The sequence below is a fragment of the Thunnus thynnus genome, chromosome 5 (genome assembly GCF_963924715.1).
Source record: "Thunnus thynnus chromosome 5, fThuThy2.1, whole genome shotgun sequence".
In the NCBI taxonomy this organism is placed as follows: Eukaryota; Metazoa; Chordata; class Actinopteri; order Scombriformes; family Scombridae; genus Thunnus; species Thunnus thynnus.
In genome coordinates, this window is record NC_089521.1 from 9,881,468 (window position 1) to 9,908,448 (window position 26,981).

General features: G+C 43.2%; 1 protein-coding gene across 1 annotated transcript in view; it reads right to left on the reverse strand.

Annotated features, from left to right (window-relative positions):
- cecr2 (CECR2 histone acetyl-lysine reader) overlaps window positions 1–26,981 on the reverse strand; it is a 40,605-nt gene that overhangs the window by 3,141 nt on the left and 10,483 nt on the right. Inside the window, exons 2-18 of the mRNA XM_067589094.1 lie at window positions 17,560–17,654; window positions 14,545–14,728; window positions 13,482–13,609; window positions 13,145–13,228; window positions 12,640–12,698; window positions 12,323–12,483; window positions 8,514–8,606; window positions 8,100–8,250; window positions 7,020–7,149; window positions 6,893–6,930; window positions 6,693–6,784; window positions 6,394–6,520; window positions 5,223–5,599; window positions 4,899–5,039; window positions 3,769–4,573; window positions 1,081–3,169; window positions 180–247 (exon numbers count right to left, since the gene is read on the reverse strand). Coding sequence (XP_067445195.1) covers window positions 196–247; window positions 1,081–3,169; window positions 3,769–4,573; window positions 4,899–5,039; window positions 5,223–5,599; window positions 6,394–6,520; window positions 6,693–6,784; window positions 6,893–6,930; window positions 7,020–7,149; window positions 8,100–8,250; window positions 8,514–8,606; window positions 12,323–12,483; window positions 12,640–12,698; window positions 13,145–13,228; window positions 13,482–13,609; window positions 14,545–14,728; window positions 17,560–17,654 — 4,806 coding nt within the window. The 3' untranslated portion in view covers window positions 180–195. The remainder of the gene's footprint in view (window positions 1–179; window positions 248–1,080; window positions 3,170–3,768; window positions 4,574–4,898; window positions 5,040–5,222; window positions 5,600–6,393; window positions 6,521–6,692; window positions 6,785–6,892; window positions 6,931–7,019; window positions 7,150–8,099; window positions 8,251–8,513; window positions 8,607–12,322; window positions 12,484–12,639; window positions 12,699–13,144; window positions 13,229–13,481; window positions 13,610–14,544; window positions 14,729–17,559; window positions 17,655–26,981) is intronic.

Genomic DNA, 26,981 nt, shown 5'->3' on the forward strand with positions numbered 1-26,981 from the left:
GAACAACAATAAGTAACACATATGAGCACATGTAGGATTAAGATGTATGAATGCATTGTCATATTCTGTGGAATAGATACATAAGGCACAAATTAATTAAGGAAGGGTAATGAAAAGGAAATTGCTAGAACCTGTGAGACAGAGGTTTTAAGTATGTATCAAAAGATATTTTCACTCACTCTAATAACATGGTGGTCACACTCCCTGTTTGCTGCTCGGCCCACCTGGCGCAGCCATCATCTGTTGCCTGAAAAAAACAAAGAAACAATGAATGTTATTAGCATTGTTGTTAACTGGGCAGCTTGTCACTGGGCCATATGAAACGAAAATTTCATTAAGGATGTGCTACTGTTGTCAAGTTCAACAAAAAAATGTCAGTATAGTCAGTCACAAACCAACAAATAATTATTCTCATTATTAAATAATCTGTTGCTTATTTTTATTGATTAATCCATAAAACAAGAGGAAAATCACAATAAAGAAAAATCTAAATTTACAAGTTAACAAGGTGACATCTTCATATTGTTTTGTCCAATCAACAGTCTAAAACCAAAAGATTCAATCTGATACAGAACTGAGAAAAGCAGCAAATGCTGACATCAGTGAACCTGGCTGTTTTACTTGAGAATGATTAATGTGCTATTTAAAGGATTGGTTAACTGAATAATTGTTTTGACACTACATGGTGTGAAGATGATGAGATAAGCAAGAACACAGCCCAAACTTAACACTCTACAACCGCAGGTTACAATGTATTGGTGGTGAAAAAAAAAAGAGAAACATTTTGCGTTGTGTTATTAACAGGTGTGAACAGCCTGCATATACAGTTATAACTGAAGCCAAATGTGTTGCTCACTTTTGGTTACAAATCCATCTTTTGCATTTGACTCCCAACCTAACTCTCACTACTATGTCCGGAGTTCCTTCACCTTTATAAACAAAAATGCTAGTTGTAAACTATTATGCATTGGATCAACAAGCATTTTGACTATGAAAAAGACAAAACAAGGAAAGGTATATAGAAGATCAAATGTTTGCGCACACATACATCTACAGAGCCATAAGTCTTAATCATTTTACCCTGGATGTAGGAAGTGTTCTGGTGCCAGGCCTCTCTGCTGAATCATCATGCCCTGGAAGTGGCCACCAGGCCGGGGGTGTCTGTACATGGCCATGCGTGTCTGACCCGGGGAGTAGGGCAGCTGCTGCGGCCGCTGCAGAGCCTCCATTAGGTGTGGGTGAGGTCTTTGGGCAGCATAACGTCCTGGATCTGGATATGGCTGGCCAGGGTAAAGGGTTCCATTACCAACTCCACGGGCTTGAGACATCATGTGGGGTGGAGGAATGCCACCTTGTTGCATCCCAGGGTGGACAGTGCGAGGGTCATACATGAAGCCAGGTGGCATGTGTGCAGCAGAGGCAGGTGGGTTTTGAGGTATCTGCGTGCTACGACGGCGGGCGGCAGCATTATGGCTGTCGAGGTCCAGGATTTCTTTAGGACTGTCAGGTCGCTCTGAGCTCCCGTCAGTATGAGCTTTCTTTGCTGGGCTGCCACCACTGGCCTGCTCCTTGCTTTCACACTTCCCTTCCACCGGGCCTCCAGGGTGTTGCCCTGCTTCAGACACAGGGGCAGGGGACACCAAACTAGCACCACTGGAGCCTTCAGAGCCCAGCGGTGACACACTGCTCTCTTTTGAATGAGTGTTGCCTCTGGCACTGGCCACAGGTAGGTAGGCATTGGGCGGCATCGGCTGGCGAGGCTGATAATGAGACCGATGCCAGTCCTCTGGAGGATAACCTCCTCTGCTGTTGGCCTGGTTATGGGTCTGAGCTTGGGGATGGGGTTGGGGGTAATAGTGTTGCTGCTGGTACTGAGAAGGTGGATACATGTTGTGGGCCTGAGGGTGCTGTTGGCCAGGCATGTGGTAGGGATAGGCAGGACCTCCTTGCTGGTGGTAGGTGGGGTGGTGAGCAGAATTGTGGAGGGGGTTGGTGGCCTGGTTGTGATAAGGGTGGTGAGCAGATTGAGGCATGGGTCTGGTCATGTTTGTCTGGCTGTAGTGTGGATGCGGAGGGTTAGCCATGCTGAATGGGCCTATGGCTCCATTTACCTGGCCTTGGGAGTGAGGAGTCATGGCTGGATTGTGATCAGGTGCTGGCCCTCTCTGAGCTTGCATACCCGGGTTACTACTCACCAGTTGGGTTTGATTGTGATTGGGGCTAAAAGCCTGGTGTTTATAAATACCATTTGGAGGCCCATATTTCATCATGTTGTGCTGAGGAGGAACGGCAGTGCCTTCTGTGTCTGGCCTACTTGTAGGCTCACTAGGTCTTTGATCTCCATGGTCTGCTGGGCTAGGCTGGGAGGGTAATAGTGGGGTAGGGTGGCTGGGGGGCAGAGAGGTGAGAGGGGCTGGCTGGGGGTGTCCAGGCTGGGCTCCCTGTGTGGCACTCTGTGGCATCCCATGCATAGGGCTGTTCTGTGTAGGACGTTGTGGAGAGTTGTTTTGAGGGGCGTGATGAGGAGGTGGCAGACTTTGAGAATTGTGTTGCTGCGTGTTCTGGGTCATCTGCTGGGAGGAGCTCTGAAGGTGGCACTGAGGGGTATTCACAGTTGCCTGAGGTTGCTGCTGCTGCTGATTTTCAATGTTCTGCTGCTGTTCACTTTGCTGATGTGCATTCTGCATGTATGGTAAGTTGTTCTCCGACGTTTGCTGAGTGAAATTCTGAGCTGCTGCCACATGCGATGGTGGTACATTCTGGGGAAGAAGTGCAGGGCTCGGAACCTTTTGCTGAGGACTGTTCTGTGCATGCTGAGGGGGTTTGGGTGGAGTGGGATCAGTGGAGCCGTTACTTGTGTTGAGTCGGGATGAAACAGTAGTGGCACTATTGTGTTGAGGGGGACAGAGGCTGGCAGATTGTCCCTGGCCATCTACCTCCTGCTTGTGGCACTCTGTTGAACTCTGTGGGAGCCCTGGTCCAGACAGATTCTCTTGTGATCTCCCCAAGTTAGGGGCTGAGGGGCTACGCATTCCCTCGGCTGACCCACTGTGGTGTCCTGTGGGGCTAGGGATGGACGGGTGCTCTTGGTTAATTGAAACAGTGTTTTTGTGTGATGAAGCTTCATCGGAAATGTTTTTGGCAGCCATTTTGTTCTCTGATGTTGTGCCTGTCAACATACAGAATAATGAAAAGGAAGTTAGCATAAAAGAATACTTGAAGGGAGGTTACCATTGAAGATTGATTAACTATTGTTACAAGAACAAGCTCTAAGTCAATACTATTGCATGAAGCTAAGTACTTTGTTAAAGAATATAAAAAGCAATCAAAAGGACAAGGAAACAACCAAGATTTGTACATTGCTTATTAAAACCTGTTAAATAAACAACATAAAAATAATAAATTTAATAATAAATTTTGTCCTGTTTCATTCCCTTAAAGTGAGGATGCACGCACATTTGTAGGCTTGCTAGTGAAGCTTAACTGATGACATGCCATCTCTTTTGTACCCTGAAAGCAACCAGCAAGAAATTTCACTAAACTAATGAATATTCAATTTGCCACTTACTGTGAAAAATAATTAAAATCAAATTGCAAAATGCAGATGACACAGGAAGGGCAAAAACGGGGGGGCTGAACTGATTAACAATTTGAGACACTACAGTCTAGAAAGAAATGTTCTGTAGGAGGAAGGTTAGACTATGCTTGGGTTCCTTCATGCAGAATACCCACGGCTGGTGAAATACTGAGAGAGAAGGTCAGGTCTACCTTTGGGCTGCATGTCTGTCTGTTGGGAAGGCTGGCTGTCTGGCCCATTGTCTCTAGCAGGACGCAGCAGCTGAACCTCAGGGGCAGGGGGAGGCTGCTGAGAAGGGTGAGCTGGGATGCTGCCAATTCCTGATGGGGGCCCAGGCTGCTGAAAGTTGCCCATGTGCTGATGAGGGGCACCAGCAGGGGGCCCAGAAGAGGCTGACAGCTGCTGCAGGGCCAGCATCTCGGGGCTTTCCAGCATGGAAGCCAAGCGTGTCCTGCCAGAGGGGTCTGGGTGGGGTACAGGGGGACGTGAGGATATGGGCCCAGGGGGACTGACCGCTGCAGACATTTGGTACTGGGCATTGGGAGGAGGATGGGGATATCCAGCAGCTTCTGGCCATGGTTTATGTCCCACTGGAGGTGGGACTCCACCATAACTACAGTTGCGCTGGTTCACCATGTTAGGATCCTGCATGCGCATTCCACTGGGTCTCTCCTGGCCCTGGTGATTCATACCAGTCCACATGTTGGGAAGGCCCATACCAGGGGGCCTTAAGCCTGTGTAGTTGTGCTGATGTGGTCCTTCCGGGCCTGAGAATCTGTTGCCCATGGGGTGCATGGTGTGGCTCTCTGGACGGTGGTGAGATGGGTACATACTGGCTTCAGGAGGAGGTCCAGGCTGGAGGGCCACTGGACGAGGGCCCAAAGATGGGCCATGAGTGGGACCCATGTAGGGGTGCTGGTGTGGAGGCTGCAGCTGGTTAGGATCAGGACCCATTGGATACCTAGGACCCATGTGAGGTCCTTCAACCATGCGATGCTGAGGAAAAAAGGTGAAACAAAATCAGGTTTGGGTTAGTTAGCAGAAGTGGTTAGCTCAACACCTGCATGTGTTTGTTTTTTTTATCTTCTCTTTGCAGTCTGATTGTTTTATTTCCATTGTTCTCAATGCGTTACCTCTACCCATTTTAAGTTATGTTTCTTAATAATCTATAAATGGTCTACTGTCAGGTTGGTGTGTGGTCTAACTTGACAATAGAACATACACACAATGAGGTGGTCCTTCAGTAAAAACTTCTGTTATAATTACGTTTGGAAAAGTGATTTTGTGTAAGAATACAGTGAAAGTGTAATATATAATATACCTGCATGCTAAAGTTGTGGGGCAAGCGGTTCAAGTTGGGGTCTCCATGCCGTGGAATGTGAGGTGGGTAGGTGAAGCGGGGATCCATGGCCATTCTATGAGCATACATGTGTGGACCATGAGGACCAGGGGGACGATGGAGCTGGTAAGATGAAATTAAAAATATAAAATTACTAGAGCAGTTTTTCACCTACATTTCAGACAGAATTCAAAGAGAAAAACCACAAATAAAAAAGTGTTCACATGACTATAACAAGATGGACAAGTGGCAAGATTTTAGACAATATAGAACTTCAAAAAGTAAGCCAAGTTATCCTGTGTATACCTGTTGCCCTGGGTGGTACATGCCCCTCATGTCTCCATGGATGTGCTGCTGGTTTGGTGGTAGACTGTGGGGGTGAGGGGGGCCGTTGGCCCAGTGAGGGGGAGGAGGTGGTCGTGCTGGCTTGCTGTCCTCTTCCTCTGAGTGTGTGCTGCCCTTACCCCCCCGGAAGTTATGCTTACGTTGAACTTGCTCAGTGGCCTTGATCAAACTTTCAGGTCCCAAATGTTTACTTCCACGATTGCGCTTTTTGTCCTTGCGCTCCTTGTCTTCTCTGCTGATGTGGAATTCCTCATCTGTGTCGCCGTCCTCTGACGGGAAGTGTTTTAATAGGGCCCGGCTAAAACACCGTTCTAGAGACTCAGCCATGATAGTGTACTCTGGGGATAGACAGACATCAACATCAGCTATGATGATAAAACACATAACACAGTTCTTACACACAACAACATCTTCTGCACCCCTATAAACACAGCAACAGCGACATATAAATCACATACCTGTAGCACATCCACTCATGTACACTCAAATGATAGCTTTTCATCTGCATGCTGCAGTCACTCCCTCTGTTTCACACACAGCACCTCACTCCATCTCTCAGTCATTCCATTACAATCAAACACTGCAGACCAATATGCACGCCATGTTTCTAGAGACACACACTTGCTCTTCTGTTCTCAGCCCAGCGCTGGCTGACTGACCAGGTCAGAGGGCGTAGGTTGACCCCTGCTCCTTCAAACCCTTCCTCCTCCTCCACCCTGGGCCCCCTTACCACTCTCCTCCCCCTGTCCCTGGGGAGAGTATTCAGTTGGATGGATGGCTCCAGACAGGGGGCTTAGGGGCTGGAATGTTTCTCTGGCACTGCAGGGCTCAGATCCCCCTGAGCACTGGAGCACAGCTCAATCACTCCCCATTAATCACTGTCAAGGCTGCCCTGGCCCCGGCCCCAACACAGCACTAAGTCCAGCCCCCTTTCTTTTGCTCTCTCTCCTACTCTCACCCCCTGCCTCTCACCCCAAAAAATGCATATACTGTATGTACCTCTTTGTCACAACATACACCAGAATAAATGGATTTTGATGTCTTGGTCTTGCACTGAAGCCATATTCTAAATGGTGGAAGCAGGACTTTTGAGGTGGAGCTTGTTTGTGTTCGTGCAACTGTGTTCATTTACCACTGTCTTCTCCATTGTACTCAATGCAGTTTTCAAACATGAGCTTCACGTCGGCAATAAACTCCTCCTTAGCAACGTACTCCCCATCACTGAGCTTCCTCTCAATGGTGGACAGGTCCATGGGACTCTGAGGGGATTGGAAGAATAATAAAACAATTAAATGGCTCAAGCAATATAATATTTGAGGTTGAATACATTAGTTAGGATGTGAACCACACACATACAAATATAAACACAATATTACGCAAATGACCTTAACCACTATTACGTGCAGGCTATTATTGTCTCATATTTTGTACCTGGATGATCTCATGGTAATTAGGGGCATAGGAGTCATCCACAGGTTCCAGGAAAGGCCAGGCATCTTTATGGGCTTTCAAGGCCTCAAGCACTGTAGAGGAGAGATTAAATCAAATCAGACATTACAACAAACATTAATGCAGATTAGAACAAGCATCAATGCAGACTGAAATAAAACAACAGATTTCAGTAAGCTTACCTTTGTATAGAGCAGTGTAATCGTCATCAATTTCATAGCTGAAATGCCAGACACAGGACAAATAATCAACACTGAGTCATTCCAATAGGAAGCAAAAGTAACAGTGACATTTTGTAAAGCCTCTTACAATTCTTTATTCTTGCGTGTTCTCTGGACAGGAGAAGAAGGCTCCAGATTCAGGAGTTCAGGTGGCAGGTCTTTTCCTTGAGACAGCAACCAGGCCCTTTCCTCTCGCATCTTCCGCCTCTTTGCTCGCTCTAAGAGTGAGGGAGGAACACAAATAATAAAAGACAAACCAGTCTCATGAGGCTGGAGGCAAACAATGTTTTAATTGGTTTTTAGGATCTTGAGTTACAGTTTTAAATTGCACTTGTTGCCCATTGAGGCTGTCAGGAGAGTCAATGAAAACCAGGCCTTGGCCATCAGAGACAGCAGCAGCTTAGATAAGCAGAAAGGGAACGATTCATCAGCCATCTTTTCTTAGGCCCAGTTGATCAAAAGAGTAGAACAGAGCAGAGAGACTGCATATGTATCGCTGCTTTATCTTTTCACATGAAAGGCAAAGAGGCCTGCCAGCCCCCCTGCTGTGTGGATTAAAGATGTTTGAGGGAGGATTCCACATATGCAATCCACACAGAGCAAGCCAGGTCCTGCTGTTCATCTATAATATATTAATAAGGCTCCTCCACTGAAGCACAATCAGCAGTTCATTAACCCTTGACAGATGACATCAGAGGGAGGGAGAAAAAGAAGTGATCCTGTGATTAAAGGCCTTGAACATTCCCTCTCACAGTCTCTATGTACTATACATAAATCACAGGGCTTCAAGTGCTGCTATGCTACTGAAGATTTTTCAGCCTGTAAGAACCGAACTACAGCAATGGAGATGTGAAAGTCTGAGCGTGGGGTGCCCTTCACAATCCATTCTGCCCTTGATCCAAGAGTTGGATGAAAAGTATGAAAGCCCCCCTACCTGCTGCTGACAGGGTGCTGATGAAAGACTGTGAAATTATTGCTACTCCTTGATATTTGACTTTTGGCACCAAGCTTCATTTTTATTTTGTAACCTTTCTGCAGATTTTATTATATTTATTATAGATCTTTAAGTATGTGAGTGTGATCAGCAATGTTATTTAGATCTGAAAATAAAGGTACTTCAACATAAGTTGTACAGCTTTCCATCTATGTATGTATCAATCCATCTTACCCTCCACAGCTTTGATCTTCTCCATCTTCTCTCTCTGTCGTTCTTCCTGCTGAAGTCTCTCCTCTTCTCGTCGCTGCTCGGCTAGCAGGACCTGCCTGTCCAGCTCTTCATCTTTTTTCTTCTCCACTTCTGCTATGGCCTTCAGATTGTCCTGAATACAGATACAAAAGGCCCATAGGGTTAATGGGACTCATGGGGAGGACAGCTTGTCTTCTGTCTTATCAATCTTGTGCATACAACATAAGGAATAATCAACCTAGTCAACTGGTACACTCAAATCCAAAGATAGTGCTACAAAAAAAACCCAACTAATTGAAACATAATGTATTGCACTGGCTAGAAGCAAGAAGTGCACAATATTTTCTAGAAAACGGTATTGTTAAAACAATCACTTAATAAAAAACACACACACACCTCATCCTCCTCTTGGTTCATGTGTTTTTCAGAGAACCGTTGTGATATGCGAACTGGGGTTGGGTCCATCAGCTTCTGTTTCTGCTCTCTCTCCTGAAAAGAAGATACAAAAGATGAAGTTCAGCTCTGCTCCTTATACCTGTTAAAGACAATCTGTGATCCAAATGAAAACAAAAGGGTAACCCCATTATTATTTAAAAATACTAGATAGGAACTTCTTATAGCTTCCAAATTTATTGTTTTTTTTAAAGACAGTTGACAACAAATAAAGTTGGTTATGTTTTTTCTGATAATGTAAAGAAGTAAATCAGTCATATAGTTTCAATTATTCTTATTTTTCATCAACAATTCAAACTTTAAAAAAAAAAAAAAAAAAAAAAAAATGAATTACATATGCCAGTAATTCATATGGTCAACAAATAACTGATTGAGCCTTCAAGATAGATAGAGAGATAGACAGACAACCACACACAAGCCAACACACTGGGAGGCCCTGGGGAGTTGTGGAGGAGCAGTGTGTATTGAGAGGTCACTGGCTCTGCTCTCCCCTCCCCCAAGTCACCCTCTCTCTTCTGCTGCCTATATTGGCCCACCTCTCCCTGAGGGTGACAGCCAAGCTTCACCAATCAAAACAAAACAAAAAAAAATTAAACCCTGTGTGTCCCTGATGACCCTTCTAATCATATGTAATGATTAGCTCCAGAAAAGAAGGACGTTGTGTAAAGGCATGCTGTTCCAGTTTGACAGTTGCACTACACAACGATATGACAACAGATACCCAATCCTGAAACTTGTTAACAGGTTTTATTTTAATCTTTTAACATTTGTCTTGAAAATATAGTCTACAATCCACATTTGAATCCACATAAATGACATATCAGTGATCCAGATATAGCACACAGTAACAGAGGGAAACACCAGCCACAGGAGAGCTCTAAGCAGATCCCTTGAAAGCCAATCTATATCAGGGACTGGCCTGTGCAGCTCATGTCAGAGTTCATCAGGGAAGCAGGAATGTGAATAACTGTCAACCCAGCCAGCCAAACAGCGCTCAGAGGTGTCACAATCAGGCTTCTGACCATCTATAAAACAACTATGGGAGCCCTGAAAGTGCATTAGCAGCTGTTTAAAAAAAAAACATGTCTGTGTGCAGGTGAGGAGGAAAAAGAGGAAGGAGGATGTGGGCAGGGAGAGAGAGGCACAGAAATAAAAAAGGAAGAGAGAACGAAAATTAAGACAAATGCTCATGATCTGATCTATAGTGCCCTCCACGACTCCTCTGTCAGCACTCCATCTCTGCCTTGTCTTAGTGTGAAGCACTGGCGTATCCTGGGGCTCCACAATTCTTCCCTACATTACCAGCAGCGCTAACCCCCTCCCACCCCCCCCCCCCCCTCCCATCATCCAACACACACAAGATAGAGTGCCTCTGGTGTCACCACTTAGAGAGGTCGAGAGAATCCTGCAGCACAGCAGAGCTGTCATTCAAGAGGCTCCATCCTGCCTCAAGGTGAGCTCCCGCCTGCTGTCAGTGCCCCATGAAATGGCTGGTGACAGCAGCCTGAGACACATAGAGGGAAGGTTTTGAGCGGCTGCACACACTGTATTTGACACGCTTGTATGCACACACCCACGTAAAGACAAGATATATATATTCATGTCAAATATATACACTCGCTATGCACAAACACAAGATATAAGACAACTCTTTTATGACATCATGACTCATTAGGTTGTTAAGTCATGCAAAACATTGTATAATTGAATAATGTTGGCTTTAGGACCATCGGGCAAACAAAACAAGCAATTTGAAGATGTTACTTTGAGCTCTGGGAAATTTGTCATCACTATATAGCAGTTGTTCATGTAAACTTGTGGATTTTGAGAGGTTTAAAATAGTTTAAACGTTCCTGGTAGATAAATTTGGTCTTAAATGGTCCTAAATCCAGGAAAGACTACAGTGAAATGTAGTGATGTGCAGATAATTAATAAGCAGAGTGTTTAATGTGATCTCCTGCTGTGTGACATCAGTGGAGTTTATATGAATATAAGAAGAACATCAGGGATATGCACTTTCCTTTGATTAATTTGACATTGCTCAAAGAACAGACTTGATTAGAGATTTTTTTCCCCACATCTGTGATCATGTTTGATAGAGGCCATGTAAAGTGGAGTGTTGGCTTGCTCTGAAATTAGACTCTTGAAGTCTAAAGCACTGTAGTGGAAAGTCAGGCTTTCAAAAATGAATGCAGATTAAAAACAAGAGCAAACATAAAAAAGTATTTAAGATGCTCCTTCATTGAGCAGCCCTAAAGAAAAACAACATCCAGCTCTACTTGGTCTGTTGCTCGCATAACAGAGAACCACCAGAATGCTTTGCTAATATTCTGTACTGAGAGAAGCTATAAACAGAAGGTCTTTTGAGCACCATATATAATGTGAGTATGAGTGGTACAGCTGAGTGTACGCCGCTGAAGGACATGACCACATTCATCCACTGACCATTAGTGATAAGTGAGTAACCTCTCTGCCAACATCAAACTGCCAGCAGGATTCTTTACCTCACAGCTGATGATGATGGAGAAAGGCTGAGAGGGTTTCTATAGCAACAGTCAGTGCAGGTTATATATCATAGGAGTGGATAGATCCTTCCATCTTTATACAAACGGGTGAAAAAAAAAAAAAATTCTAGTTTTGACTAGATGTAGCATTCAATGTATTCCATTGTAAACTATAGAATGACATTGGAAGGAAAATTGAGTGGGAGGTTATGCTTTGACTCATGCTTCCTATGAACGGGTTAAAAAATATGTTTAAAATCTCTCCCTTAGGTACTAAACACTAAGTTTCAAGGAAGATAATGACAAATGAGCATGACCCAAGGCATGGCCAAGCTCAAAGAAGCTTACCACAGAACCTAAGCACATTCTATTAAGCTAACATTAGAGCATAGTTCTCTACAGTCAAGTTCACTTTAAAGGCCTGGGGCCAACTTCATTACCAAGCTGGTGTGCAGAATTAAGGGCAAGCACAGACCAGCTTCCCTTCATTCCACCTGTTCTGCAGCTGGCCCATGTAAAGTGTCCGGAATCTCAAAAACAACTCCTGGAGGAGGACAGTGATCTGTGCCAGAACATGAAAGCAGCTGAATAGGGATTGACCTGAATCTTTAAAGCTCCATTATTCAATTATTTCTTATATCAGCACTGAATAAAATGAAAATCTGTAAGGTGAACAGGGTTGCTAACAGTGGCAAACTCACAGAGTACCATCCAACATGCTAACCTGTTAGCTCTTACCTGTCCCTTTTCTTGATATTACCACCAAGGATCACATAGGAACTTTAAAATTAAGTAATAAAGGGGGTTAGCGGTATTCATTGTTGTCTGCTGCAATGTTTTTTTTCACTACCACTTGGTAGTGAGACTTCCAAGTCTAAGATTATATTAAGATAGTTGACGGATGCAGCTGTACAGTCAGTATATTGGCTGTTTGTGTTGAATAAACACATACTGTATAAACACTCCAGTCGTCAAATCTGCAAGAACACAAAAATTCACTTTGCGTTTTCAGATGTCAACACAGGCACATCTACCATGTTGAACTTGCTGGTATGAGCTGGTGTGTAGTCACATTGCTCTGGGTAGCGTCTCTACCTTAGTGACTGACATAAACTGTTCAAACAAGAGCAGTCTCACACAAATTGATATCAACTTCATTTTGTGTAAAATTACTTTCATATTGCAAAATCTACTGCATACCAAAAGAGAGAAATGGGAGCTAATGGTATTATCTCTTTGGTATCTGACCTTGTGCTCAATCATGCTGCTGATCTCGGGCAGAAAATTCTGGCTGATGACACGGTACAGGTGGCGGTCCTGTTGGGAGGTTTTGTCCTTGATGCTTTCTGCCAGACTGACCCACTGTTCTTCTGTATCACACACAAGGGACCAAGCGCCTCGCTTACAGCCTGGTAGAAGCAAAGAGGACAGACACTGGCTTATTGAATTGAAGGAAAATGAGTAGAGACAAATTGAACAGTAAAACTAGTGATTAAAAACACAAACAGATTTCTAATTGTAGTCAACATAAAAATGAATGGATTTTATTAATGAGATCCTATCACCTTTGCTGGGAGGTAGATCATCCAGGCTACTATCCGTTTTCACTTCACTTTCCACCTCACTGAAAGACAAAAACATACTATTCACATAAAAAGATCTATAACATTCCCACAAAGAACAGCAGTTAATTATGTTTCCATGATTATAAAGATTTTTGGACACTAAATTAGACTCATGTGTGTATGTATGATTGGACACATGGGTCGCTGTTAAACAGGGAGTTATATTCTACAACAGTGTGTAGTTCATTAACTTTCTGCACATCTTTGAGACACACAAGTCTTATGTAAAAGTTAACCAGGCCTGAGGAACAGTCGTTACCATGTTTTGTTTGTTTATACATGAGTGTACAGCCATTCACTAATACCTATACACTCACAGAGCAAACAGTCATGGCAACTGCTGTGACAGTTAAATGCATGTTTTCTTTTGACATAACCAGTATATCTGTGCAACACATGCAAAAGGCAATGGGCTGTTGGCACTGACAACAAAGATGTTTATCACCTTAGCTGAGGGTCTTCCAATTTTCTCTTCTTTGGTGGTCTTCCCCTTTTCTTTTTCTCTGGTAAAGTTAGCTCAGGAGTTTCACTGTAAGAAAGACAACATGAAACAGAAAAGAACTCTTTAAAATTATAGCCTTATAATGAGGGTAATTAGCAATGGAGGACCTCTGTAATTAACCTTTAACAGGGCCATAAACAAGTGTCAAACCACTACTGCAATAACACACTTAGTACACACATCAATTAAGCACAGAAAAACATACATGACCAATAACACAACATTCATTCTAGGTGTACTGGACTGACAAAGAAGATATATAGTGGTCATTGGTATTTACCTGATCTTCTCCGCTTTCCTCTTGACTGGCTCTTCTTTGTACATACGAGTGCCATAAAAATACCAGTAGAGGGCTCCATTTCCATCCTGCCCCAGCGGTTCCACCCTCAGGCTGTCTGCATCCAGTCCCTGATGGGGGGTGGGGGTGGGGGTGGGGGTGGGAACATTACATTTCTTAAATCATGTGTAGGACTGTCTTTTTTAAATCATCAGTCATTAGTGGATGATGTCATTCAGTCCTTTGAGCCTACATAGCAGTGAATCATATAGAGACATGAAGCACTTTCAGTATCTTACTGAGTGCTTTCATAAATTGAGTAAGATACAGTATTTTAAAAATTCTTATCTCACAGGAAAACAGTAAAGTGTATTCCATGAAATTATAAACAGACTTACGACATGGGGGTAGAACTGTTGAGTTATTAATCATCACACCTTAGTGTATTCCAGTACTTGTGTTTGCTAATACTGAGATAACACTAAGAGGTGCAAAGGATAAGCTACATTACTTGTAAATTCAGTTAAGCCTCTTTCACACATGGTTCCTGGTAAATTACTGGGATAACCTCTCAGGCACCGCTAGTGATTTTCACTGTTCACACATGCAGCTACATTCAGGGACAATTCCGTCTTGCGCCTTTTCACACATGCCATGGCAATGCCAGAATAGATGGGGCAAGGGACAGTCCAGCAGATGGTAGTCATAGTCAACACTTATGGATGCCAACTGCCATAAAACTCAACAAAAGAAAAAGAAGATGGGGCAAGGCCAGATGTACATCTCTTATTATTTTCAGGAACATGGTGGGCGAAGAGCTGCTTTGGTCTGGTGCCGGTGTTGTAATGCATTTAATATTCAACAAGTTTGCAAGACAAATCACCCATGAAAGCACTGGAAAGGCAACTGTAAACAAGCCACAAATTCAAATATGTCATCAGTGGAGTCTTGTGATTGGTTTACTCGCTCCACCTGAAAGCGTCTTTTGTCAGACGGACATAACCCTTTACATGCTTTACATATATGCTTCCTGATTCTTTTGAACCGATCCCCATGAGTGGTGTACCTTGAGCAGGTCAAAGACATCAGCAGCATCCAAACGGTAGTCGCAGAGCCGGTGCAGCAGCTCCACCTGAGTGCGAGGGGGGAGATTCTCGAAGGGGCCCTCTCGAAGTGGGTTGGGCTTCCCCTCTTCCAGTTCCCACCTGTAGCTGATGATGTCATCCAGGTAACTGCTGAATGCCTGGGGGCTAAAGCGCCGAGCATAAGAGCGGGAAACAGAGAGTAAAAGATACAAGTACTATATGTTGTTCACCACCATATAAAAAAGAAAAAAATTCAATACTATGAAAACATCTTTTACACCAGATAAAATCTTTTAAAATAATATTGACAGGTTATTTGGTATATGACAGCTTAGCTGAGAAATCTTCAAATTTAAACTTAAAAGCTGTGTGTAATTCGCCCCAATTAAGATCTTGTTCCATTTTTTTCTTAGTGTGGATTTTCTGTGAGGATCACAGGTTAGTGTTGTTGAATAGGTAAGGATAGACTATGTGGATAAGGTCATGTCATTCCTACATGTGACTTTTGGTTTATCATGCGGTTTTATGGCATTGTTATTACCTCAGTTAGATCTCGGTAGGCCAACTCACTGTAATGTAATTTAAAACATGCTCTTGATAAGCTATATAAATAAAAGTGATGTAAAATTTGATTACAAAAGGACTTTAGTTTCCAAGAACGTTTAGTGACTAGTTCAAGTCAATTACATTTTGATTCTTCTACCTTATAATCATTAATTTGACTGTTTTAGATATATATTTTTACCTGATCAAGAAGTCTTAAGAAACATAAATTCTGTAGTCATGCTTAAGAACTCCAATAAGATTTTTATTTTACAAACAATAACCCACAAAAACCCCAATATAGACACAAGTTTTCTAGTTGATTGAGATCTGTCAGTATAGATAAATGCAACCAATTCAAGTGCAAATGCTGTTCTTAAAAGTGCAATTTGTAAAACCAATGCAACATGTATCTATATCGACTAGCACACCATTGTAATACATAGCTTTGGTAACAAACAGTTCAAACTACCATAGTGGCTGAAGAGACGGAGGAGGTGGGGCTGAAAAAAAAAAAAAGACTAGTTTTTTTTCAATGAGAGTGGGGTTGTATCTCTGCAATGAGTGGGCGCTGGTAAATAAATGTTGGTTCCGGTTCAGGTCTAGCCGATTAATCTGTACCTTTCAGTTCCAACTCAGATGAACAGAACAAGAGGCTTGGGGCAGGGGTGAGCATCTATGCAACAGCGCAGAGAAAGAGGGACAGAAAAAAATGGCTTATCTTGAAAGAGCAGTGTGCACTTTTCACACAGCTGCAGGCTCCCCCCTCCTCACCACCCCATCTCTCTCCTCTTTTCTGTCCCTCGTTCTCTCCAACATCCTCCCTCCCTCCTTTCCCCCGCTCCGGCAGAGCGTTTAACGCGTGCGGATGAAAAGGGCAGCTCTGTGAAAGGCCAGTGCTGAGCAGCCGCCCCCAGGATGCCAGCGCCTGTCCAGTCCAATAAAGCAGGTTGTCCTCCTGTTACCGGCTGCCTGGGTGGAAAAACTGGATCATTCCTGCCTCTCTGCTTGTCAGTTCACTGGTACCACTATTCTACTTGCTGATGATGGGCTAGAGTAAGAGGTGTACAGAGGGGGAAACCCCACGACACATTAAACACATCTGTGGATATGAATGACAACCTCTGCTTCATACTCACTTTCTCCTATTATTTGAGTATGAAGGAGAGAAAAGTTTCAGTGGCTATGCTGTTTTTATATATACAAATAGTGGTAAAACATGATTTCACCACACACTTTGAGTCAAACCTTGGTGAGTAAATTCTGACTGCTCAGCAAGTCATTTTTTGCTCTGGTGACTCATTTCCTACGAAGCCTCCGGGGTGGTATGACTAAGTTGAAGTAGATGGAAATACTGGTTTTATCTTAGCATCTACAGATCAAACTGAAAAAATGTTGATTGATTCTTTTCCATGGTGCCAGAGAGGCTTCCACTCACTGTTTCATTTTTGGCAGATCTAAGTCTCTAAAACTTAGTTTTCCCACACCAGTTAGTTATGTTCTGTATTTAAGCCCAAGAAGCAGTATAATGCAGATAATATTTGCTTATTTGCTTAACCCAAAATAATCCGGGCCAAATTCATTCTTTTTCAATGTAGCACTAACACTGTTATAGCGGTAAGTATGCAGTATCTAAGGCATGAAGGGCAAGAAACTTTGCAACAGTAAAGAAACTTTGGGACACAATACTGGGGCAGTATACAAAAAACAAAATAGATTTTGGTATGTTTGAGAATAGACTGGATATTCAATCTAAATACTCTTTTTGCCAACCAAAATGTATACCTGACAATGGATACCAAAACTCTCTGGTAACCATGTCTGGGCAGTTTTGTAATCTTGTTCATTTATTCTTGATCAGATAGTTCATGATATATATTTTTTTTAAATTCTGATTTAGGCAAAGTTCTTATAGAGCTGCTTATGTTTGGACAACATGTAGAACCTTTTTCTTAAATGAAAAAAGATATTTTGTAGAAAAAAAAATTTCATATTTCTCACAGAAAGGTATCGAGACTGAGTCATTCTAGTATCAGTACTAAAACATAGGTATCATATCAGTGCTGCATTGGTATCATATCAATGCTGCATTGGTATCTTGGGTCATGCTTCCTGTGTGAACAGTTTTATGAAGGTGGAGAAGAATGTTTTGTTGTAGTGGTTGACACTTCTTTCAAATGAAATTGCCTTTCCTGTACTGAAACCTTGAAACTCAATTATATTTAGACTGAATTGTGAGATACTATATTTTGGTGTCTTTTGGAATTAGTCATCTGCCATAGTTGCATTTTTATGTGCCCCTGTGTTTCCAGTTTTGTACAACTTCTCCTTCAACCACAACTCAAAACCTTTATATCTGTTGTGGATGCCATCACAATAAAACAGACAGTATGTTGCATTTATTTAAACAGACTTTGTCAATATCATAGAATGTCTTTGGATTTAAAACTTACGTGATGTCAGTGCGCTGGTAACATCCCTGCAACAGACACGCGATGAGGTCCCCGAGGAAGTCCAAGTCCTGTTCTGACAGGGCTTTCTCCAACTCCTAGACACACACAACAAAGAAGAGAGTAAGGTGTAAACATCACACAATGTACAAGTGAGGAACTCTGCAAATACTTTTACTTAACAGACTTAAGATATAGGTGCAAAGGTTCCACAGCTCAGTTTCATAATGATGGAACCAAAAGAGTTTCAAACAACTTCAATAAAGCAAAAACATGAAGAAAAAAAAAGTTGATGTTCGTGTGACATTTGTTTGCATCATTAAGTAATTAAAGAAAGGCTATATCTTAGCTGTGAGATGATGTATCAAAAATAATAAGATATTATAGCAATGATTTCTCATTAGAGCACAACTTGATAGTGTTGGTATCAGGTGATGTAAAGCTGGCAGAGGTAGACAGCGGGAGGGATGACTGGAATTTGCAAGTTGTCCGATTCGGGCTTCGTGCTTTGCCAGTGGTTGTTTGGCTGGAGCTGAGGTTCAAGTTCAGCCATGACCCCTCTCCTGCCTGGCATTGTGTTTCAGCCATTGAGGTTTTATGAAGCGGCAGTAACCGGCAGAGCAAACTCTAAAAGACCTGAAAGCACCAAGGAGAGATGGCAGGCAGCAGGGGCCTGGAGCTGCAACACAGCCATGCCCCCTCCTCTCCTCTGCTCTGCTGACCAACTAAGGCACAGCACCCCACACGGCTTCCCAGCATGCACCTCTCTACCCAAAGATACCCAAAGGCTCTGGAGTAGAACAGGAGCGGAAAGAAAGAGGGAACAGGAGGCTGAGAGGGCAGAAATGCAAATGCAAAGTGCTCCATCAGCCAAGTGTCCATTTCACTTAAAGCCCCCTTTCGCAGAATGCAAAGCAGCTCCTTCAAGGCTGAAACCCAACCAGTTGCTCTTCAGAAAAAGAACATGACTGCCTGCAGCTGACCACTCCTTGTCCCTCCTAGTCTGTGCTCTCTCACTAACAACAGATCCAATCCCTTTCTTTGTATTGCTCTTGCTACTGCTCTAGTCTGTATATCCTCTCCTCACAGATATATCTCAAGGTAGAGAAGGCACGTTTAATTATTGTGCACTCACTCGTCTCTCCTCAGTCTGCCTCTCTCTAAAAAGGAACCTGGTTGAGTTCAGAGGTCACAAAAGGTCAGCGTACACACCTCCTAGCCACGGAGAGCGACGGAAACCAGGAGCCAACAAGTCAGCGCGATGAAAAACAGAAGGGGAGGAGGGGAGGGACAGAAAGGAGGTTGAGAAAGAAGTTGAAAAACAGGATAAGATGAGTACTTCTGCTTGAGGTTGGAAAAGGAAAGAGTGTATGAGGGGAAAGTCAAGACAGACTGCTCCTGCTTCTGACTCACGGTACTATAGAACAGTACTATAGGAAAGCAGGTTTGGTGATAGGAGATAAAAACCAAGTCCCATGATTCAAAGAAACACAGTTCATTAAGTTTTATGAACACATTTTAATGACCAATTTAGAAGCCTACAGATCACCATGCTCACATTGTCAAAATGAGACAGATTCTAATGGATTTTAAGAATAATTCAACAACAAGACTGAAACGGGAAGACATGAGATTAGGGGATTTTATGTGTGCATTGGAGTAAGGCCAGGAGCACATCAGATGACATTTTAAGTCTTAAGGTCGCAAGACATCTCACATTTATCAATGACGATTTGCTGAATTGTCAAGGTAACAAAGCAAACACGAGCAGACTTTCACAAAATACTGTTAAAATGACGAGGGATCAGAAGATATTCCAGGCTAGTAGGTAGTGAAAGTGCCTCTTACATTGGCTGGTAACTTGCATCACAAGAAATTGAAGAAAGATCAATTTCCTGTTGTGTCCTGTCAAACAACAGTTGAACAGCAACCGGGTTTTACTGTTTGTGACTTTACATTTTCAGAGGAGAAAACAATTTCCGCATGCTGATGACTGGGTGGTCAATACAGACAGTTAGATAGTAAGATACCGCAGATATAGATTCAGATTAGATACAGCTGCTGTATTGCTTGTTCACACTCTCAGTCAAAGTGATCATGGCTTAGACTACTGACATCTCACTGGCAAGTGTGATCACCTGGTTATACTTTTCACTGAAGATGAGCAAGAGTGGGCATATCAAAGTCTGGGATACCTACATTAACTATCTACCTAAACTGTGATACTGTATATTGTACATACAGTCAAAGCAAAGGGCTTCAAAGCTTTAATAACAAACAGTCTTCCCGAGGGACTGAACAGTTGTTCAAGCTAGCACATGTGTCATGGCTTGTTCACATGTACGCATGTCATCCAGCTGGAGAGCTCTGCCGTAGCCATGAGCTCTGATCATTAAGAGGATAGTAGGATTGTGTGTGTGTGTATGTGTGTATCTCTGTGTCTACAAGCGCATGTGCACAGGATCCTGAGAGATCCTGTGTCACGCTCCCTTCCACTTCCTGGTCCCCTGTCAGGCAGCCTCTGGGCCAGAGTGAGCCCATCCATCAGAGACAAACTGCACTTTGATCACACTTCGAAAAAGCTGGGGGCCGTGGCCAGGGGAAGAGTGCAGAGTTGAGAGCGGCACAGCAGAGTGGAGGGCTTGCTACAGCCAAGCTGAGCAGAACAGCCCCGGGATTAGCACCACACTGCTCCACCTTTGAAGTGCCACACGGCATCTCAGATGGCAGAGGGAAGGGGAATTAATGTGGTGTGCGTGCCCTTTCTTCAGCCATCTATCCAGCCAGCCAATCCTTCTGTGGCCCGGTGCTAACAAACACTCCACTTGATGAAGGGCTGTGAGGGACACTCGCTGCAGCTGGATGTGTCCTGTGGGAACCTTTCCCCTTTATAAGCGCACACAAAAAAGGAGCCAACAAGCTTGTACACTACAAGGACACAAGCCACAACCTTTGGCAAACATCTTCAACAACAGATGAAAACACACACACTTTTACTGACATCATTCCTACACGTGTCTCAACAGAATACACAAGGTGCAGTACTTTGGCTGCTTCACATTAATGATCAATGGGATTCAAAGATAAGAGAGCTGGATAAGTGATAAGCTATAAAGAGTGTAAATCATAGAGCTTAACTGTCAGATTTATCACTAAACTACTGCAGTGAACAAAACAGGCTATTCGTATTCACACACCGGGACAAAGATTGGAGGTTGAGTCAAGGCTTTAGTCAAAAAGGTGTGTCATCACCACAGTCCATCTGTAGGCTGGCTTGCAATCAGCAATTCACCCTGAAGGTATTTGCCACTTCTTCTCTCACCCGTCTCCCCTGCTGTTTCTCTCTCTGCCTTTCTCACTGGCTTAACCTCGTATTCCTTCCTTCCACACCATTTTCCTCCCCCTGCCCTGCTGCCCAGTGTCTATGAGGGCCTCTGAGGCATTCTATTATTCCCCCGACAACACCCTTGCTCCACTCACTACCCCACTCTGTTCCCCTCTCTGTCTTCCTGGTCTCTCCTCTCCTCCACATATGTTTCCCTCTCCTGCCAGTTGTTGGCTCCAGCTGAGGACTCTTTACAGTAACGGAGAATGTGATTTGCAGATTCTCCCAAAATTACTTATTGGCATGGTGGGAAAAGCAAAGTAGCATTAGACTAGACATATTTAAAAATCTCCACTGAAAACAACACAACTTGAATTGTTCGAGGCGCTGTCTCATCTATTCAATAGAAACGGAAAACAGTGCGAGAAGTAACACCTGTGGTGATGACACAGCTTGACGCTTGTCCTTTTCTCTCTCTCCTAAGGCCCTGTCACACCTAATTTAACTTCACTAACATTAACAGAATAAAATGCCTGAATTTTCCCAGTAAAGATACTGTCATTCATATATGCAATGCCTTAATATTCTTTTAACCTTATGTCACTTGTCACACACACACACACACACACACCACTGATAGAACTGAAGTCCTGCTCTTTGTATCCATACTACTTTAATGTTAAGTAATGTCAAAATTGCGGCAAAGTTTGCATGTATTGAAAGGACATGTTTACTCTTACCAGACAGCCGTAATGTAATATGCTAAAGGTGAGGTCTATTATAGATGTAAACATCCAATCTCATGCAAATAAACTTATAACAGATACAGTATGTTCTTGTTCCTTTAGGCATTTTAGCTACACTTAAATAGGTCTCCAAATGGCAGTCTAGAATTGTCGTGGATGTGGAAACAGGGCTTTCTGAAAAAGCACAAAAGCTAAAAGCTTTATTACCATGTGACTTCAGATGTTTTAAGGTCAAAGGACAGGCAATTCATCTTTAGAAACTCCTAGATTTAGCTTAGGCTGAACCAATGGTCAATGTTACAAAAATGAAAGTTAAAGAATAACCTAAGTTGCAAAATTAAGTTATTTCTTAATCGTTCTGGTGCCTCCCACATAATATCAACGTGGGCAGGCCTGCATGACTTATTTTATTTTTACTATTAAATTTTCACTCATCAGTAACTTTTAGGGGAATTTCCTTGAGCATACTTCCATATTTCTTAGCTTGCGTTATCTATCAAGCAATATACAGCAAGAATTTTTATAGAAACAAAATATATGTATCAGTTTAATATGACAAGTGTGACTGATTTAATGCAGTGGGCTTATGTTTCAGAAAGGGTTAGAAATGGCTGGCAACAAACTGGTATATACATCAGGAAAGTTGTAATTTTGAAATTTGTCAGTTTTATAAGAATATATAGAATGGTTTCATTGGAAAAAAAACTGCTAGTGTAGTGGTTTTACACTGTGTACTGTATGCATGAAACAATGAATATTTCTTGTGCTGACCCCAAGTCTTGCCTTTAGACAATGTAGACAATGAGAAGGTGGGGTTGTGTAAAGTACCCTATGATCCAGTCCACAAAGCACACCTGTGCACATTGTCAAAGTCAAGTAGGCTTGGATGCTGTCAAAAAAGATAAAGTAGCGGTCTGCTTCTTATTTCCTCAAACTTAAAGATCCACTCCAGACATGTTTTAAGAAGTATATAAAATACTCTACTTTGACTAATAATTTGTGTCTGATATGGTTTTTCCACAAAAATAAAATTCTTAAAATGACATCTACTCTTTCCAGAATCTATAAATATGCTTGTTGATTTCTTAAGTTTTCCTAGTAGTAAAGTAGGACACAAGATGTTTCCTACTTCACTGTAAAGTCCATTCTCAGTTTTTGTGTTCTGGAGGCTTCAAGTTTCCACATCACACGTGTATATATTAAATATTGGACGAGGATTGGCGCCAAACTATTTGTGATGTAACAAATCCTGCTCGTAGGCTGCCCCTTTATCTTAGATTTTCAATGAGCACAGTGAAACTTTCCATTTTCAGCAGATGAATGTGAAAACAGCCTTCTAGTGTCAAACTCTGCACATACGTCATTCTGCACAGTCGAGCTCAAACATCCAACTGTAGGAACAAGAAGAAAAACATATTTTTGAGTGGAGGTGGACTTTAATATAAAATAATGGAATGAATCATGGAATAATTCAGATGAACCCGATAGCAACCACCTGGTTGTAGAGTCTGAACTACCTAGTTGAAGCTAGAAGGCTTTCGATAACCAGTCTCTCTTCTGTGACATGGTACAATGTACTTGAAACATCAAAGGGGCATCTTTTCCCCTCAAGAGTTCACCTTTTCTCTATAGATAAAGCTCAAATACTGGCCCAAATAAATTATAAAAATGCTTGTCTCAGCCATTGCTCTCATACATTTCTGACCCTGCAGGTAACTCCCCATTTTAGGCCGACACTGACGCAGGTCAAACCCGCAGCAGTGGTCTATCAGAGGGGTTCATCATGTCTCAATCCAACTGCCATCACGCCCTTCCTCCCGTCTTGGATTGAACACACTTTGGATGCTGCCTTGCTTTAAACCTCATTTAACAAACTTTCCGAAAAGAGAGAAAAGAAAAGAAAGAGAGAAATAGAAAACGCAATGTTATTTTGTGTTATTCTATGGCTTTGCAATTAAGTGTATGAAATTAAACTGCAGACTGGAGTCTCTGCTCAAAGCAACAACCAGAGAATAACCTGTGTCTGCTGTCTCATAAGAATGGGCCCACGATGGGTCAAATGTGTATTCAGTAGACACACGTCTGCTGTGTGAAAGGGGTACAATGACGCAAAGCTGAAGATGGGTTTCCCCTGGGGGGGACAATGCTACGTCTTTGTTTGATGTGAGAACCAGGATTGGAAATGTTATGAGACATGAGAAATGAATCAACTGACAGGAGGAGAGGGTTTGAGATCAAGATATCAAGGCTAAACTAATGTTAAAAGAACCCAAACACCCAACAGACTTCAAGGCAGAGCAGACCATCTGCATTTGCAGATAAAAGTGAAATGTGTTTTTCTCAGTGGACACTAATGGTCCCATCATGAGTCTCAATCCATATCTGCAGAGAGAGAGAAAATGGAGATAAATGGTGAGTATGTGTGCGTGTGTGTGTGAGAGAGAGAGGGAGGGGGGGGTTGTCATATGCAGTGCAGCAGCGTTTGTATCAGCAGCTCCAAGGTTGTGGCAGATCCACAGAGCCTGTAGTATCAGGGGGTTGGCCTCCTGGCTACCCTCAGAGCAGACACTTTCCATGCCACTGCCGTTAACAGCTCCACTGGGGTCTGTATCACCAACAGTTGGAGGACGTGTGCAGGGTTAGCTGGAGGGGGAAGGGAGGCCTGTTTGTAGTGTAAAGGCTCCTCTCTTCCTCTCCTTTGCTTCTTTCTTTATTTCTTCCTCCCCCACTCCCCTCCCACTTTCAGCTCACACATGGTTCCTCCAGGAGCCATCATCTGACAACACCCTCCTCCCCCACACGTAACCACCTCCTGCCACATGACAAACATGCACACAGAGCCATAATACCACAGGAAAACGCCCTCGCATCCTCAGGATGTACCGTTCATCTGATCATCAGAGGAAGGCATCAAGATATTTGAGTTGCAGCCAAACGCATCTGACTGACGCATCAAAACAAGAACTTGTTGGCTTTTTTGCCTGATTAGTCCATCCTAATTTACAACATGTCTGTTCGAGTCAGAGTGCAAAGTTGTGTCCTCCACACCTGCCTTAACTAGCATTTTGACACATTCAAACAGTTAGAGCCTCCAGGTGCGGACACCATTTGCTCATGAAAACATGCGAACAGGAAGAATGACTACAGGTTGCTCTAAATGAGCTGCACGACCATGAAGGAAAGGAAGAACAGTGACACACACTAAAAATAGCTCACTTCACAACTGGAAGGCTAGTTTCAACTTTCAGCTGAGTTTTATTATAGTGTCAATGTCAGGGCCAGGTGGGACAGGTGGCTGGGCTTGTGGAAAGGCGTATTGGAGAAGAGAAGGGGGGAAGTGAGGAATGGACTGTGGACAGATCTTTCCTGAACCAAGCTCTGTCCAGACAGACAGAGACCTTTTGCCTTGGCCTAGCTGGCTGGCTATGTGGGTGATGATCATTAAGCACAGGAGATGGGAGGCCACCCAGTACATAAGTGCCTCTCATACCTCCACTGCTAGCCCTGAGGAAACCACATCATCAACTTCCTCATATAAAGTGGAGCTTCCTGCTTCAGCTAACATCCCAGCGGTCCCATTCTCTTCCTAAATAAACATGCACCACCATATACATGCACATAGACAGACAGAAACAGAAGTTAAAATTCAACCTGGTAGCTCTGAAAAGAAAAGAAAAATAGTCTCTGACCAGTGTGGTCGCTGATGGCGGAGAGAGGAGTCTTAAAATGGAGAAAACATGAAGCAGATGGTGTGCAGCCTTGGAGGTAAAACACACAGACAGATATGAGGGGGAACTGCTACTGAAGAGGAACTGCTACTTTCCAAAATGTAAGTGAAACTCTGAAGACGCTCCCCTTAAATGCTGTGATATACTGGGCTAACAGGTGGTTCACGGGCACCAATACCTCTGGCATGGTAGTGCGTTCCAACAAACATAACTGGCTGTGTTGAAAGGTGGGAAAGCTGCACTACTGATTAATACATACGTTTTTCGGCAATGGCGTCAAAAAAAGGTGGAGCGAGTAAGCTCTTTGACAAACTGTTCAGTCTACTGAATCAGTGATTTCAAAGCAAAGACTGAAGTTAAGCTAAACTGAACAGTGCGCATTTCATTTCTTAATAAATCAGACATATTCTCAGATTGTACTCTAAGCATGTCATCAGTCTGCTGGCCATCAGCTGTAGTCTGCACTGTGCTTAAATGCAACATTTAACAGGAGACAGGAGGTGACAAAGTGTTTGGTTTTGTCAGCTCTGGTTCTTTGAAGTCAGCCCATTGTGTCAAGGTCCTGACATTCCCAAACAACGGTTCCATAGCTCCAAAGGTACTCAGCAGGTATTCAGACCTGAAAACAGGCCTGCTGCCATTGTTAAAACAATACAGGGGACTGTGTAGGTGGTGCGTAGGTGGGGGGCATGGTGGTTCATTTACCGTCAGACATGAGATACCCAGGAAATCTGGTTTAAGCAACAGATCTGTGAATTTATCAGATGCCAAAATACTACACGGAAATTTAAAAGTGTACTAACTAGAAGTTTTTTTCAGCCTGTGGCCTCCTGTAATCCATGTAGTCAGCCAAATGTGTGCAGGTCTGCACCACCCCACCCCCAAAAGTCTTGCAGATCCCCACCCCTCATCTGCATCCCTCAGACAACTGTAGTCAGCATTACTCTGAAAACTTCAAATCACGTTTGTCGTAACATTGCTGAAAGTCCCTCCCTCCCTGCTATCTGTTTGTACAGGGACAAAATCAGCATGTTCCTGAATAAATCTCCCTATTTATAACCTCCTCTCACTGTGATGTTGCATCACACACAAACACACCCCAACATAACAGAAAACACAGCACATAGGCAGGCTTAACACATATTAACCAGTAACTCCAGTAAGTTTTCCAGGGCTCCCACATGATGAGCCCTGGTTTGGTGAACTCCATATCACTTGGTTTCTATCACTCTTCTCATCTCTGCTTCACAACCAGCCGCAAAGACAGAGTGAGATAGCGACAGTGGAGGGATGCCGCCCCAGACTGGAGACAGAGAGAGGGAACCATGGGGAGCTGCAACAATGGAGCTGGCTGAAACAAACCCCAGTGTATGTGCCCCTCTACCTCCCCCTCTGTGCATACACTCCCCATGTGAAACCATCTGATGCATGTACTGCTGCTCTCACTTGTCAATCACAACTGGGGGAGGGGCAGCTGCCTCTTACAAAGCCCCCCTCACAGTGCATGCAAGGGAGGGTATAAAAAAAAAAAAGACACGCAAAAAGGTTCTTGATCTTCGAGGGGTACTCCCAGAGTGTGAAAACATTTTTCAAGGCTTTATGTGTAGCCTGATCTGGAAAGGAAAG